Here is a 17,612-nt window from a genome sequence, read left to right as displayed (position 1 = left end):
CCTCAGGATGCATGGCTGAACTCTGACCTGTGGCAGTAAACACTCTCCACTGTATGCATTTGTTTTGCTAAAAGGGTGTAATTCCCAGAAGGTGGGAATGGGCAACAGAGGATGGATCACTCAGTGATTGCCCTGGTCTGTTTGATCCCTCTGAAGCACCTGGCATTGGCCTTTGATCTGACCCAGTGTGACCATTCTTATGTTCTTAATTGTAGAGCTGATTGGGAAGTTTTTGACAAAATGTTGGGGGGTTTTCAGCCACTTTGCTAAAACTGAAACTGTTCATTGGAAAGGGACAATTTTGATTAACATCCGAACTAAATAAAGTTGAAAAAATTAATTTCAAAATTGTTGAAAAATTCTGTTTTGGCATATTTTAAATCAAAAAATTCTTTTTTTTTCAGTTGAAAATGACTTTTCATTTTGAAATTCAATGTCATTTATAATAAGGGAAACGTTTTAAAAGTTCAAAGTCAAAATGAAACATTTCAAAATAATTTAAATGAAAAGTTTCAATTGATCGGAACTGATTTTTACAGTGAGGTATGTTGATTTGCAAAACAATTTGAGATTTTGACAATTTGTCTCAATTCGAGACAGGAAAATGTTGGAAATCTCCAAAATTCTTGTGGAACGGGAAAACCGTTTCCCAAGTAGCCTGATTTATATGTGTCTTCTGACGAGTCTGAAGGATGCATGGCAGACCCACTGAAAAGGCCTGTGGTGGTCTTCAGATCAAAGAAATCACTTATGGCAGCTATTAATATGTTTCAGTATAGCAATATATTCCTGGAAGTGTGTAAAGTACCTGTTCTACTTTACAGCAGTCATTTTGGTTCTGATTTGTACCTGGATTGGGCTGATCATGTTGTAATTATTAGTTATCCATTACAATAAATATTAACACTCATACTTTCTGCTTGACAAATGGTGGCTCAAGAAGAAAATATATAAATATATATTTTTTTATTTATTGAATTCACAATGGTGCTAATCAACAAAGTAGACCAGGTCATGTGTGTGTGAAAAATAGCTTTTTTGATTAAATGGAATTATTTTAAACATATAAAATATAAAATTTCTGTTTTCATTGAAATTTTGGGGATTTTCATAAAAATATCCCTGAGAACGCAAACACCTCACACCCTAATTTTGCAGCTAAAACAGTTTTGACAGAATACTTTCCATCAGCCCTAATGCTGATGTGTCTATATTGCCAGTCGAGGAAGATGATATTAGGGGTAAAACTTTGAACCTCCGAGAGAGGGATTAATAAATATATAGTGGAAGCAATAGAGGAAGAGGATGCAGTAGTTGAGAGGGGAAATGATAAAGTCTGGGCACTGATTTTAGCCATGTGCACACTCAGGAAGAGATAATTTTTCATAAGATGAAAAGGAAAAAAAACCCTGGCAAAATGTTGGACGATCCAGATTAGCGGTAGAGGAGGGAAGATTCTAGCCTGTGGTATTTCAACTAATATTTTTGTCCTTGGGCTAATGATGAATTTCTTTGTTGTAATCTGAGTATTGTTTCTTAGGGCTTGTCTGTACTACTACAGATGCTACAGTGGCACAGCTATGGTGCTGTTGTACTGTATTGTGAATACATCCTACAACGACAGTAGGGGTTTTTCCATCGCCGTAGTTAAACCACCCCCTCGAGAGGCAGTAGCTAGGCTGAAGGAAGAATTATTCCATCAACCTAGTGGTATCTATACTGGGGCTTAGGTCAGTCTAGCTACATCTCTCAGGGTGTGGCTTGTTCACAGCCCTGAGTAAAGTAACTAAGTCAACCTATGTTTTAGGTCTACGCCAGCCCTTAGATGTTTGTGTTCTTGTCTGTGGCTGTGTGAAATGACTGGAAACTCCTATGACATTTTCAGGTGCTATGGAAGGTGCTTTATAGGGTGAGTCAGGAGGATCTTCACCACATAACTTTTCCCCTGGTAGTTTATGTATTCCTGGATCTCTGGCCCTGACCCTACAGCTATAATTGCTATTATGTTCACAGCATTCAAACAGGGAAGTTAGATAAAAAAAAAACATTAAATACTCTTGCTAGAAGGCTACAATGTAATATTACTTTTAAAAAACAAAAGGAGTACTTGTGGCACCTTAGCGACTAAAAAATTTATTTGATCACAAGCTTTCGTGAGCTACAGCTCATTTCATCATATGCATTCAGTGGAAAATACAGTGGAGAGATTTATATACACAGAGAATATGAAACAATGGGTGTTACCATACACACTGTAACGAGAGTGATCACTTAAGGTGAGATATTACCAGCAGGAGAACGGGGGGTTGGGGGAACCTTTTGCAGTGATAATCAAGGTGGGCCATTTCCAGCAGTTGACAAGAATGTCTGAGGAACAGTAGGGGGGGAAATAAACGTGGGGAAATAGTTTTACTTTGTGTAATGACCCATCCACTCCAGGTCTCTATTCAAGCCTCAGTTAATTGTATCCAGTTTGCAAATTAATTCCAATTCAGCAGTCTCTCGTTGGAGTCTGTTTTCAAAGTTTTTTTGTTGAAGAATTGCAACTTTTAGGTCTGTAATCGAGTGACCAAAGAGATTGAACTGTTCTCTGACTGGTTTTTGAATGTTATAATTCTTGACGTCTGATTTGTGTCCATTTATTCTTTTACGTAGAGACTGTCCAGTTTGACCAATGTACATGGCAGAGGGGCATTGCTGGCACATGATGGCATATATCACATTGGTGGATGTGCAGGTGAATGAGCCTCTGATAGTGTGGCTGATGTGATTAGGCCCTCTGATGGTGTCCCCTGAATAGATATGTGGACACAGTTGGCAATGGGCTTTGTTGTAAGGATAGGTTCCTGGGTTAGTGGTTCTGTTGTGTGGTGTGTGGTTGCTGGTGAATATTTGCTTCAGGTTGGGAGGCTGTCTGTAGGCAAGGACTGGCCTGTCTCCCAAGATCTGTGAGAGTGATGGGTCGTCCTTCAGGATAGGTTGTAAATCCGCACAGACACACCCCTGGAACCCTGACCCGGGGTATTCTATCTGCTACCCAAGATCCATAAACCTGGAAATCCTGGACGCCCCATCATCTCAGGCATTGGCACCCTGACAGCAGGATTGTCTGGCTATGTAGACTCCCTCCACAGGCACTATGCTACCAGCATTCCCAGCTATCTTCGAGACACCACTGACCTCCTGAGGAAACTACAATCCATCGGTGATCTTCCTGAAAACACCATCCTGGCCACTATGGATGTAGAAGCCCTCTACACCAACATTCCACACAAAGATGGACTACAAGCCATCAGCAACAGTATCCCCGATAATGTCACGGCAAACCTGGTGACTGAACTTTGTGACTTTGTCCTCACCCATAACTATTTCACATTTGGGGAGAATGTATACCTTCAAATTAGCGGCACTGCTATGGGTACCCACATGGCCCCACAGTATGCCAACATTTTTATGGCTGACTTAGAACAATGCTTCCTCAGCTCTCATCCCCTAATGCCCCTACTCTACTTGTGCTATATTGATGACATCTTCATCATCTGGACCCATGGAAAAGAAGCCCTTGAGGAATTAAAATCCAGAAACTTCACACACAGAAAACAAAAACAGAGAAAAAGCAGGCTTCTCCCTATGGCAGAGAGGAACAACTGTCTCCACCTTGATCTAGGCTGGCTTTTTGTAGAATGACTGCTGAGAAACCTTGATCACATGCCTCCTTCAGAGCCCCTGTAGCCTACAATCATCACCAGGAAACCCCTTACAAGTAAAGTGACAGCTAACACATTTTCATTATAGCAGCACTGCATTGACAGCTGTGGAATTGCTTCTGATCTGCTCCTCCCTGAGAGAATAATCATATCCAGATTGTTAATGACATAAATGATCCTCATGAGTAACGTTCTCTGTTTTCTAAGTGTGTGCTCAGCACCAAAGCCTCGTGGGAAGCTCATATTTCTTTATTAATGTAGGCAACTCTCTGATGGTCACTGGAAGAACCTTAAGAAAATTCAGGATGGGAAAGTGAGGGTTCAATCAGAAATAAAGTTGGGAAATTCAACTGACTCTAAACAAGTTAAAACTGACTTTCAGTGGGGTATAAGTAATAACTTCCTTGCACAGCCTAGCCTAAGTGTCTTCTCAAATGTCACAGAAAAAGCTTTTAGCAAAGCCAGAAGCAGAATTAGAATCCTGTCCAAGTAGTCAAGAATGAAATTGCAAGAGGGCATTGTAAAAGAGGAAGAGAATTTTAACCTCTAATATGCAAGGAGGACGCAGTGGAGAGATTCAAAGAGGACACTGGCTAATCAGAATCCAAGCAAAGGTCATTTTAGCAGCTATAATGTGGACAGATTGGAGTGTGGTGTGTGTTGGGGGAAGGTCTTTGTGCATTAGGGAAGCTACAGAGATGCTCACAGAGATGGTGGAGCCTGGGAAAAGGATTTTAGCCAAAGGGTAAGTTTAGATATATTGCAAAGGAAAAAGTGGCAAGGTACCGACACAGATTTATAGAAGAATTGAAGATACTGTATATTAGACATAGTTCCACCACTTTTTTTCTTTCTCATGATACAACCTGCAGGAAATGTTAACTTGGCCTTACTCATTGTGCCCTGAATTTTGTTTCCTAGGTGATTTGTATTATGGTCAGTGACTGATAATCCAAATATATTTTTCAGGTATTACGGACTGTTCAATTATTGGAGAAGTGGTGACTGGCATAGGTAAGTGTGAATTTGAATCTCCTCTCATACACGGGCTGCATGAGGTGTTATTGGCGTCTTTGTGAGAAGAGACTAACGCCGAGTGCACTTCTGAATTAAACAAATCCCTCGGCTCTTGTACAACCTGCCTCGTGAATAATAATTTTCACATAATCAGTTTTTGACAGACTTCTGCTCAGGACAAAGCAGTTCTGGACTAGCCCTATTTATGTGTAGAGTTTTGTGTTGTGCCCTTTACAAAAGTTTCTCGGCTCCTTCACCAATGTCGATGAATGTGTTTTCAGAATGTCATTTCAGCTGGGGTAACATGATTATTCCTGCCTTACAGATGTGGGCCTGTCACACCATGACAGATGTATGGTGGGTTTTCAAAAGGCACGTAAAGGGAATCAGAGCACAAGCCCTGTTGACTTTCAGTGGGACTTATGCTCCTAAGTCACTTAGCATCAGATTTTTAAAGGCATTGAGGTGTCTGGTGGTATTTTCAAAAGCATTTAGGCATCTAAAGCCCATTTTGTGTTGGCCAAAATGTTTAGACTTACTCAAAATGATTATCGGGAGAGGAGGCTCATATTGATTTTGTCCATTTTGGCTGCTTTGGCTGTGTGTGTGTGATGGGTTCCCTGGGATGCAACCTGGAACTGGGGTACCGCTAGGCTCTCTTGCTTACCAGCCTGGGCTCCCTTGCTCACTGTGATGCTGTGACAAGCTGCTAAGCCCTCCAGGTACTGCACTTACGCAGCCATCCACAGGCAGGGACACCCCCAGCTGAGTGACATGAATGCTTCTCGTGAACCAAGAACTGAGAGGCTCCAGCCAATGCCCCCCAGATCCCCAGCCTAGGACACCTCAACTGTACCATCCTGCCCTGATCAGAAGCCTGACCAGTCATTATAACCCAGTCTGCCCCTCCCTCAACATGGAGAAGACGTGCACCAACCCTTATTCCTGAGCTGAGATTTCCCAAGCACTTCAAGCAAACACAAAACATTTCATATCAACATTTTCAAAGTGAAATGTTTTGGTTTAAAACAGACTTTTTATTTAGAAATTGTGTTCAATTTCACTTAAAAAACACCTTTAAAATCTCAAAAAACAAAATGAAATGTTTCATTGTGAGTCAAGCCAAACATTTCATTCTACCTTAAATGATTTTTTTTTTTTACTTTTTCTATTCGCTGAAAAATTTGAAAAAAAAAATCTTTTTTTTTTAAATTACAATTGTTTGTTTAGCCATGGAACCGAACAATCCGTTATTTACACAGCTCAATTCAGCAGCTAACAGAACTAGGCTACAATATCTCACATGGTGGAATATAGGAAATGATTTATAACTTCCAGCAGGTGTTTTGTGAAGGGGAGAACTTGGCATCTTAATTAGAGAAGCATGGGTGGGTCATTATGGGGCACAGTGTGGGATCCAGGATGCTGGGAATGCCACAGCTTCTCTGTGTCTCAGGAAAGAGTTCTCTTTACTTTCCTTAGAATCTGCTTTGCTTTGCAGTTTCTGCTCCATAAAAGACACATCATAATTTTTCCCACAGCTCCTTGGCTATACTAGCAAATACGAGATCAGAGAAACTCTGATTTTCAGAAGTTCCTGAATATGTTGTAATACATAGCTCTGATATTTTAATTCTGATTTGTGCCCTTTAACAGGCTCAGCAGTGGATTTAACTAGGATGTTCTCTAAAACCACTCACGATCTCTTGCACTGGAAATGGGGAACCAATAGTAACTTTCTTTACAAATTCTGTAAGTAAAATACAGATTAGTGACTCTGTGGTATGGATGTCTCTTTCCTAGGGGCCTGTTTTGACAGTAAATACATCACACAGAAACCTATAGGAAAAAGTTGTCTTCCTATACAGTATTTTTAGGATTGGAAGAATTTAATTTTTTTTTTTTTACAAATTTTGACGGACAATATCAATGTTTATTTTTAAGCATTTTTAAAAAATGTTTATTAACTTAAATTTTCACAGTTGCATGAAATTGTGGATTTCAAACTTTTTTTTAATTTTTATTGATTTAAATCTTCACAGTTACTGAAATCTACAGGGAGACTCAAACGATTGTTTAATGACAGTAGCTACTGAGAGTCAAAAAGTGAAATCTTTCTTTACCATTAAAACACAAATTGTCAACATCACATGTCAAAATATACAAAATAAATATCCTTAAATCAACAAATCATACCTGTTTTTAATATTCATTCGCTAGTCTATTTTATAACTACCCTAATTCAAAAGTCTCAATCACTGGATTTTGACTATACATTCTCAAGAAGCATTTTTCTTACTTTGCCTAGAAGTACATTTTGATTACCAGTGGAAATAGATTTTCTTTGATTTATATATATATATATATAGAGAGAGAGAGAGAGAGGGTGAACTCCATGTTTATTGACAGATAAAAATCGAATACTTCCAATCTAAAGTATTATGTACTAAATATTATGTTAAGATTGCAAAGTCAAGCACTCAAAGATTAGGGCAGGTCAGAGTTAAGGTTGCCCATGCAATTGCAGTAAAGCTGCCTTCTGCATAGGCATTATGATATAGTTTTAATTACACGGTTATATAATATCCCCCCCACCCGAACTCATAAGAAAACTGAAAACAGGGAACAGGGTGATGGGAAGTGTTAGTCAAACTTAACTATCGGTACTGCTTCCAGCAGTGCTATGTAGTGTACTATATAATGGCCAGGGGATGGAAGGATTAAGAATAAGAAAGATTAAGTATAACGGGAACTGGCGGCAGCAGAGAGTGGGGGTGGGGAAGGGGCGGCTATACCGTGTAATGGGCAGAGAATACAGACTCTTTACCAAAGCACAGGTGCAGTGAATATTATTTATAAATCTTGTTCGCACGCCTTATTGGGATCACTGGGCATGTGCAGATTCTAATCTCTTAGTATTAAAACTCTATTTTTGGATACATTTCTTTAGCTGGTATTAGCAACCCTGAGCTGGTGAACAATAAAATCTTCTCCTTGGTTGATGCTGGCATAGCCATAAACTGTGCTTACCCCCTGGTTCTCCGCCGAGACAGGAAAGTGAAACTGATCCTCTCCTTTGACTATGGGCCTGGTGATCCATTTAAGGTAACTTCTATCATTGTTACCATTTTTACTGTTGTTCCAATTAGGATCGAGGGCCCATCGTGCCGGGTGATGTTTGAACAGAGAAAAATCTGTTGGCCCTGACCCCATGAGATAAGAGTCCAAAAAAGGAGTTTAGAATCTTTAAAAAAACAAATATTATTTTCTTTACTTAATTGATGGAGAACAGTTCAGGACAGGAAGGGAGCAAAGAATCCCAGACCCTTCTGAACCTGCTGGGGGAATGTTTAGTGGAAAGAATCCAATCATCCAAGTAGGAAGTTGGTCAGCAGACTTGAGCCAAATCTAGTATTTTTGTGACATGGCCCAATGGATCTCTGTTGAAGGAGATTTTCAAATGCACAATGGACAGTTTGGTGCCTTAATCAATGGGAGTCAGGCAACAGATTTGGTGACTTTGAAAACCTACCACATAGTGACCACAGGGAAGGAAATCTGTAAACTGAAAGATGAACCTTTAGCGGCCTTGAGCTTTGATGTGATGAGTACAGGGGTGAATATTCAGCCATAGAGGAAAATGTCTCCTACTGAACCAAGCTGGGTGAGGTAACATCTTTTATCGTGAGATACAAGCTTTCGAGCTTACACAGAGCTCTCCTTTCGGGTCCTACTGAACCACTCAGATCTATCCCTGTGGAACAGCTGTGGGCTGCTGTGAAGCTTCTAGCTCTGTGCCAGGATGCTGGACTCAATGTGCCATGTTTGATCCAGGCTTATGGCTGTGGTGCCGTAAGTAACCATTAGTAACTTAAATCAACAAATCCTTAAATCAACAAATCATACCTGTTTTTAATATTCATTCGCTAGTCTATTTTATAACTACCCTAATGCAGAAGTCTCAATCACAGCTCCTATTGACTTTCCCAGGGAGGTAATTCTTGCTCCTTTTAGCTTTTTGGAAATCCCAGCCAGGGAGTCTCTGTGTAGACAGCCATGTATTGCTACGCAAACATTCTTCCTATCCCAAGAGCAGAGGGTCTGGTTTCCACAAGATTTTCTGCTTAGTCAATTTATTAGAGGCCTCAGAGAGAAAGTTAGACTTCTTGTGTTTTGAACTACCTGGTCTTGAGTATTTGACATTCTGTGGTTCTTTTAAATAAAACAATCACATTTCCCTCGTTCTTAGACACTCAAGCAAGCTGCCAAATACTGTGAAGATAACCACATCCCATTTCCTAAGGTGGACGAGAACTTGCTCCAAGACACAGATAACCCGTCTGACTGCTACATCTTCAGAGGAGAGGGTGCTCCTACTGTCATGCATCTCCCACTTTTCAACAAAGTGAATTGCCCGGGTAACTTTCATGTCACGCCAACTTTCTTAAAGGCTCCTGGCCTCACTCTTATTTCACTTACGTGGGTGACTTAAATACAGCTGAGTCTGGTTTGCGCTGGGGTAGTGTAGCAAAGGGACACAGGGATTGGGAAAATAAGTCACATTCATCTCGTCTGGTGTCCTGTCTTAGAGTAGCCAGTGATAGAAACTTAAGAGGAAGTTGGGAGAAATCACAGAGGAGGTAGTTATGGAGTTATCTGCCATATGGGATGTTTGTTACTAGCCTCTGGTTTGTTTTGTTTTTTCTGCACTGAACTGTGAACATTTCAATTTTTAAAGGTATTTAGGTGCCTATAGATGCAGCTAGACACCTAGTGGGATTTACAAAGTGCCTGAGTGAATTAGGCACCTAACCTATCTAACCTACACAGGTGCTTTCAAAAATCTCACTTGTCGCCTATCTTTCCACACCTAAATACCTCTGAAAATCTGGCCCTATATCCCATCCATTGTTTTAATTTTAACTATTTTAAATGTGAATCTTTGAAATATCCATAAAGATATCTACCTGTGTTTTCAGTCCTAAAAATAATCGTAGTTGTTATTAACACTACATTATTAACATTAATATCCTCATCCTAAAAACATATTCACATCTTCTCTCTCTTTGCTTTCAGGCTATGTGAAGGAATGGAGAATTAGATTCAGCCCCGTTCGCTTTCTCTACAACGAGGGAGACGTACAAAAACTCCTTCAGTCAGCCAGGATGAATGTGTCGAACAACAAAGACAAGATTCTGCAAGAGATCAAACACATTGTGGCTTGCTCCAGCAAGAAGGCAAGGTCTTAAGAAGACTTTTTCATCTATGTCCTGTATACATTAAAGCCACCCAGTAGATTCTGAAAACTACAGAATTGTCACCTGGCTGGAAAATGTCATTATTTGGGATCACAGTGGGGAGAGGAGTCTCAGCTTCTGCTATGAAAGCACTAGTCCCTAGCTTGTTAGTTAAGCCCATGATGTGACTGCACTTTAGTCGAGGAATTCTGATTCTGCGCATTAGTCAAAGAAAAATTCTCTCTTGGTATAAATCATTCTTTGCTTGCTGTTGTGAATTATTGCTCAATCAGTCTCTGCTCTGTGTGATGCCAGATGCCTTTGTCTCCTGTTGCACAATTAATGTTCAATCAATAAAGCCTATAACATCACAGCATTTGCACACAGTGCCTCCATCCTAGAAATAGCCTGCAAAAGCACAAGCACCTAACACCTGTGGTAAAAGCCATCTCCCCTAGCTCTTATCATGCTATTGGGCCTTTGATACATAGAGGGGTTAGAAAAATGATAACCTAGTTTTGTGGGGGAGGAATCATTTTAATTTCTAAATTCTAGGTTTTATGTTTTGTGAAAATGTTATTGAAAATGTTGTTGAAATAGTTAGCACCTTTTTTAACAGAAACCAATATTTTGGATAAATGGAACATTTTGATCATGTTTTTCACTGGTAAATTCTGATTTAAAAACCAGATAAAAATGAAAGAAAAGAAGAGGAGTAATGATGAGTTTTCTGTTCCAATCCATTCTAGTCACTGGAATCGGTCCAGTTTCATACAGATGTAACGGGGAACAGAATCATGTCACCAATTTTTTTCCAACATTTCCATTTTTTCCCCAAATTTTCCAATTTCCCCTGGGTGCAGGGTACCAATATGAACATGAAGACTCAAATATTCATGATGTTAAGAGCCGCATGTTGCAAATGCTCAAGTCTGACCCTCTTCATCCATCTGGCTGAGAAGAAGCAAACGGAGTGACAAAGTGCTGGCCCCAGAGGGATTTGAACTGACATTGGTCTCTGCTGCTTGGCACGAGCTCCTGCAGTCTGGGGCATTGCATAACCCACGGTAGCCTTGTCAGGCTGTTTGTCCCCCTCTAGTGACTAGATCATGTATAAACTATGAGTCTTCTGCAGACTTTCAGCTGTTGGAGCTGGTTCTTCAGCACCGGCAGTATGGCATGTGCTTACAGATCTGACACTTGTGAGCTCAGTCCAACTGGAGGTGGGATTGCAAACACAGAGCTTTCAGAGACACCCTGCGAGCAGAATGAAATCTGTTTGAAAAGCCAATGAATACAGATCCTGGATTGTTCTCAGGACCTTGGCATTTAATGTTATTTTAAACTGATCTCCAGGGTGGCCCCAGATCCTTTCCCTGCTGGATTAGCCCTCCCTGAATTCATCAAGGTAAAGCAGCAGGTGAGTGTGAGCAGGAGAATATATCAAACAGTAAATGGAACAGGCATGAGACTTTGCGCTGGGTATAAATAACTCAGGAGTTAACTCCACTGAAGCTAATGGCCGCAGCTCTCCTTTCACTTTGGCTGTGATCTAGCATTCAATGAATTCTCTCCTGTTGAAGTTATTCCACTGAGGATAAATAAATAAAGAGCCAGAGAGAGAGAGAGAGACAGAGCAACGACAAAGAGAATGAGTCTGTCGCCTAGTGGTTAGAGGTGCTGGTGTGAATAAGGACAGCTGGAGTGAGGCCGGTTAGCCTGCTCTGGGACATAACAGGAGTCAAAGTTACATTTCAGCCATTGAGAGCAATCAGCTCATCCTGTGTTTGTACAGCACCTAGTGCAATGGGGTTCTGGGCCATGACTGGGGATCTTTGCTGATTGCACAATGCAAATAATACATTATAATTTTAATATCAGCAGTAAAACTAGCAGGAGTTCTTTTGTCCCCGTAGAATGTTTTTTTGATTGAAATTTCAATTTATCATCCACAAAAAAATTGTTTTCTGCTGAAAACTAAAAAAAAAAATGTTTGAAAAGCCAAAAAACTTTAGCTGAAAAGTTACTTAACCCACTATCCATTGGTCCAAAACCTAATTTCTGGGCTTTTTTTTCTTTTTTTTAGGTTTTCCAATTTAAAAAAAAAAATCAAAACCTTTTGAGGAAAGCCAACAATTTGTGTGAAATTGTCCCATAGTTAAAATCCCAAATTTCCTTCAGAAAAGTATTTCTCAGGATTGTTTTTGACCATCCCCAGTGATGAGATATCAGCAGAGAGAGCTCATGTGACTTAGAAAGTTGTCTGCATCAGGGCTGTTGTTTGTGCCATCTACACAAAAGACACTCGGTCATTTAAATCTCTTTCACAAACCCTGTCAGGAGAGATACAGTCTTCTCCTGAAAAGGTACCAATATGAGCAAGCATCTCTACTTTATAAGGAGCATGTTCTTCCACATGAGATTGTGGCTTGTGCTCATACTAAGAACAACCATATGGCATTAGACCAATGGTCCATCTAGCCCAGTATCATGTCTTCTGCCAGTGGCCAATGCCAGGTGCCCCAGAGGGAATGCACAGAACAGGGCAATTACCAAGTGATCTATCCCCTGCCATCCAGTCCCAGCTCCTGGGACGTTAGGCTCTTTAGTGAGAGAATCCATGTTGTGGAGAAAATACAGAGATGAATCTGAGCTCTGGGACCTGAATCCTGGTCATCCAGCCCTCGAAATAAGAGGTCATTACTTCAAGCTGCAAACACCCTGGTGTTTCAGGTCAGTGCTATTTCCCCTACGGCTTCTGCTTAGCACTGAAGTTGCTCCTTCCATCCAGAGTTACCAACAATTACTGGTTATTTTTTTCTTTTAGATTTTTAATATGTCCCAGCCCCCACCTTATTTTGCATTAAGTAACATATTCTAATCTATATACAATTCTCGATGGATTCTTATGACGTGCTCATTGCTGCAGCATCTGTTAGAAGTCAAGGCTTGAGTGTGCATGACTGTCCAATTTGTGTAATTATTTACCTCTGTGTCAAGTGGTTGTAAAATGCTGCCTGCAGTTTGTGGGCATGGAGAAGTCTTGGGAGCTTTGCACAAGTGCAAATAACTAACCGCCCCCTTCATGGCTTGCTCCTGGCTCTCACAGTGACCTGGATCCATATATCTCCTCCTGCCTCTGGATGGATGGATGGGTATGGTAGGATGGATAGAGGGGTGTGTGGGGTTGGATAACTTGAATTTCCATGGCATTGATTCTCCTCTCACTTCATCTGATGAAAATTAGTAACTTAAGTGAAGATAATTGAGTCACAGTGGATGGCGGCGTAAAGCCAGACAGAGAGGGAAGTCAGGCATATTAAATTGCCAAAAAGGAGTATTATTTCACACTGCTGCTGCCCTAGAGCTCTTAACTGAAAGAAGAATCCTCTCGCACTGAGGTTACCTCTCTGGGGGAGGGAACTCGAGTCATTAGGAAAAGGCAGGTGTTAGTAATGAGAGATTTGATCATTAGAAACATAGATAGCTGGGTTTGTGATCACCAGGAGAACCATATGGTGACTTGCCTGCCTGGCGCGAAGGTTGCGGATCTCTTGAGGCATCTAGATAGACTTATGTGTAGTGCTGGGGAGGAGCCAGTGGCCATGGTACATGTAGGTGCCAATGACCTAGGGAAGGGTAGGAGAGACATCCTGGACACCAAATTTAGGCTACTAGGAAAAAGACTGAAATCCAGGACCTCTAGGGTGGCATTCTCAGAAATGCTGGCAGTTCATGCGCAGGGGCAGGGAGGCAGGCAGATCTTCAGAGTCCCAATGCGTGGATGAGACAATGGTGTAGGGAGAAGGGGGTTAGATTTATTAGGAACTGGGGAAACTTTTGGGATGGGGGAGCCTATACAGGAAGGATGGGCTCCACCTAAACCAGAGTGGATCCAGGCTGCTGGCCCTTAACATTGAAAAAGTTGCAGAGCAGTTTTTAAACCAAGAGATGGGGATTGGGGGGTGGGAAGCCGATTGCTGCAGAGGTGCACGTGGATCAGACAGAGACTCCTCTTAGAGGAGAGTCTATTGATAGAGATTCTCTAGGTTTTAGTCAGGAGGAGAGGATAGAAGAGGATAAAGTATGGGCCAGATCAGACAAGAAACATTCACATAAAGAATCTGACACATCAGAAAAGGGCAGACAAATACACAGTGACAAGTTTTTAAAGTGCTTGTACACAAATGCTAGAAGTCTAAATAGTAAGATGGATGAACTAGAGTGCCTCATGTTAAAGGAGGATATTGATATAATAGGCATCCCAGAAACCTGGTGGAGCGAGGACAATCAATGGGACACAATCATTCTGGGGTACAAAATATATCGGAAGGACAGAACAGGTTGTGCGGGGGGTAGGGGACACTATATTTGAAAGAAAATGTAGAATCAAATGAAATAAAAATCTTAAATGAATCCACATATTCCATAGACTCTCTATGGATAGTAATTCCAGGCTCTAATAAGAATATAACACTAGCGATCTATTATCAACCACCTGACCAGGACAGTGATAGTGATGATGAAATGCTAAGGGAGATTAGAGAGGCTATCAAAATACTCAATAGTAGTGGGGGATTTCAATTATCCCCATATTGACTGGGTACATGTCATCTCAGGACAACATGCAGAGACAAAATTTCTCGATACTTTAAATTACTGCTTCTTGGAGCAGCTGCTACAGGAAGGGGAGAGGCAACTCTAGATCTAGTCCTGAGTGGAGCACAGGATCTGGTCCAAGTGGTAACTATAACAGGACCGCTTGGAAATAGTGACCATAATATAATAACATTTAACATTCCTGTGGTGGGAAGAACACCTCAACAGCCCAACAATGTGGCATTTAATTTCAGAAAGGGGAACTATGCAAAAATGAGGAGGTTAGTTAAACAGAAATTAAAGGTACAGTGACTAGAGTGACCCTGTAAGCTGCATGGACACTTTTCAAAGACACCATAATAGAGGCTCAACTTAAATGTATACCTTCCTTGGCCACTAGACTCCATTTCACCTTCCTCACAACTTGAATAAACTTTACCTTGACGGGTAACCTTCAGAAGACTCCGTTTCAAAGGTTCAGTGGACTATAAAAGAAAGGGGCAGAATACCCCCGAGTTATCTGTTTCACAAAGACAAAGGAACCAGCATTTTGGGGCTTCTGGAGGAGATCTTGGTGGAGGTGTGGGGGTGTCAAACATCATCTTGCTGGAAGACTGTGAGTGAAGAAATTAATCTTGAATTGAGACTGTACCTTGCTAGATTAAGTTTTAGACTTTTAGATGTTTGTTTTCACTTTTCTTTGCTTCTAATCCTTTCTAACTTTATCTCTGATACTTGAATTCACTTAAAATCCTATCTTGTTTTATTAATAAACTTGTTTTACTATAAACCTAAACCAACAGTGCAGTTTTTGAATTAAAGTGAATGTTCACTCTAGCTAATGTGGCAAGCTGGTGGGTTTTCTCCAGAGATGAAAGTAAGCCGGTCCAGTACGGAGTAGCGGTAAGAAATGATGCTGTAGTGAACTGGCAAATAAGTGGAGCATTCAGTACCGGCTGACTCTCACATCCTTTGGCTACAAAACAAAAAGTTCAAACTCAAAGCTAATAAAAGCTTGGAAAGGGAAAACTTACTGTCACATTTGTTTATTGTTTCTCTCCCTCTCCTTCTCCAGCCAGGCTGCGGATGCGGCTAGGCTCCATGTTCCCCTGACCCCCACACTCAGCAGGGGCTGCAGGGTCTCCCCTCTAGCTTGTAGCAGGGAGCAGGGGGACTGGCTGAGGGAGAAGCCATAGGAACATTTTAAATTTAGCTGTTCACTCCGCCCTCTGAACTGCAGAATTAGGGGCTATTTCTGGCTTCCTTGTTAATTTCACTCAGAGTTGTTGGGGTGGGGGTATCAAAGCCCGGGAAGTTCTTTTCTGCCCCCTGGATGAGGCAATCTTCAATAATATAATACACAAAAAATACAATCAAAATCAGGAACCATTTCCAAGTTCAAATCTTTCCCATTCCCTCCCCAGCAGAGGATCATGGTTGTGATGTCCAAACTGCTTGCAGATCCTCTTTGAAATGTTACTGTTTAAAAAAAAAAAACATGGAGAACATGGTGAGAAGATGTGTTCTGATGATTGGGATTTATTTTGGGCAAAGCAATTTTGGTAAAACAACTAAAGATTCACAGGGAAAGCAAATAGCCCCATAGACAAAACCACAAAGGGACTGGAGGGGAAAACTGGATATTCAGGGAAATTATTGTGCCTCCTTTGAAAGAAATTAGTAGTTTTCATTCCACCCTCTTTATATATTGAATTAAACACCTGCAATGTCCTTAGGACCTCGGGGCTCAGATCTCTCTTTTTTTTGTGGGTGTTGGTGTCCTGCAGAGTGCGGAGGTTGAAATTGACAAAACTTTCTGGAAGTATCTTGTATATTTCATGGCGGCTATTGTAGCTGTCCTTCATTCACCCCTGTCTTCCCCTACTAATAGCTACATATTGGTGTGCCTTGCAGCTAACATCTCAGGAACTTCTGCTTAATATGTGCTGCTTAATGGCAGCTTGCCCCGGGGGGCTGAAGCGCTATCTTTCCTGAGAGATCCATCCATACTGGACCTATACATTTAGAACATACCTGGAATAAGAGTAGATTTAGATCTGTCAAAGAAGACAAGAAGATTTGGTTTTCACAAGAAGACATTCATGTGGATGTTCCAAAGTTAGCTTTTGAGTGCCATACCGCCACATGGTAATTGCGCGGGCTTGCTTCCTATTGGTCAAGTCTTGTCCGACGCGCTATTAACAGCAGGAGGACAGTAAGTGGGGGGAAAATGCCGCCTAAGAAGATACATGTTCAACAGACCCGAACAGGTATGATTAAACGTAAAAGTGAGGAAATGGGGGATTGTCAGTCAAAAAGAATGAAAAAAAGCCAATGAAGAAGCTTTAACTCGTCATCCACAGGGAAAAAATGCTGACACTTTTACATCTGTGTCATGTGGTGAGCTGCAGCCACCACAAGAGAGGAGACAAATGAAACTGCTGAATTGCCCTGTAAAAAAGCTGATACTCCACCACCATACCCTGCTGCGTGGTCAAAAATGCAATTTGAGGCATTCAAAAAGAAAAACGACTGGCTTTTTGCTTCGGGCGATAAACTTGGGTGCGCATTATGTCATGACATTTCAGATTTGAAGCTCCATTCTGCAAGAGGGGTAAACATCTCTCCAAAGGGGGCCTCTTGTGAAATATCCTCGTATGGAAAGAATAAAGAGACAGAGCGGTCCTCCCTTCGCAAAAAAAATAAATGAACATAAGAAATCTGCAGCTCACATGGAGGCTGAAAAAATTCAAGCAATGGCTAAAAAAGAAATTCTTCTTAATCTGCATCCTAAAAGTGAAGAAGCAGCATTTGAAACTACTGCTTGTGTATTCCGAACAGCCTACTACATTGCTAAAGCAAATCGACCCCTCAGTGACCACGAGAACCTCATTGACCTACAGCAAATCAACGGAATTGAAATGGGGCATTTGTTGCATAGTAGAACAGTTTGTGTAGACATAATCAATCATATAGCCACTGAAATGAAAAAGAGAATTGTCAACAAAATCATCGACAATAAGGCAAAAAGGACAGTACTTGTCGATGAATC

The 17,612-nt window shown here is 41.1% G+C and overlaps 1 protein-coding gene across 1 annotated transcript in view; it reads left to right on the top strand.

The window, feature by feature from the left end:
- LOC140897421 (cytosolic phospholipase A2 gamma) overlaps positions 1-10,332 on the top strand; it is a 28,952-nt gene extending 18,620 nt beyond the window's left edge. Inside the window, exons 10-14 of the mRNA XM_073310121.1 lie at positions 4,677-4,721; positions 6,381-6,476; positions 7,675-7,829; positions 8,974-9,142; positions 9,801-10,332. Coding sequence (XP_073166222.1) covers positions 4,677-4,721; positions 6,381-6,476; positions 7,675-7,829; positions 8,974-9,142; positions 9,801-9,973 — 638 coding nt within the window. The 3' untranslated portion in view covers positions 9,974-10,332. The remainder of the gene's footprint in view (positions 1-4,676; positions 4,722-6,380; positions 6,477-7,674; positions 7,830-8,973; positions 9,143-9,800) is intronic.
- Positions 10,333-17,612: the final 7,280 nt, after the last annotated feature.

Source organism: Lepidochelys kempii, chromosome 13 (genome assembly GCF_965140285.1).
Source record: "Lepidochelys kempii isolate rLepKem1 chromosome 13, rLepKem1.hap1, whole genome shotgun sequence".
NCBI lineage: Eukaryota > Metazoa > Chordata > Testudines > Cheloniidae > Lepidochelys > Lepidochelys kempii.
The sequence above is the reverse complement of the archived record's forward strand: the minus strand, read 5'-3'. Positions and strand labels throughout refer to the sequence as shown.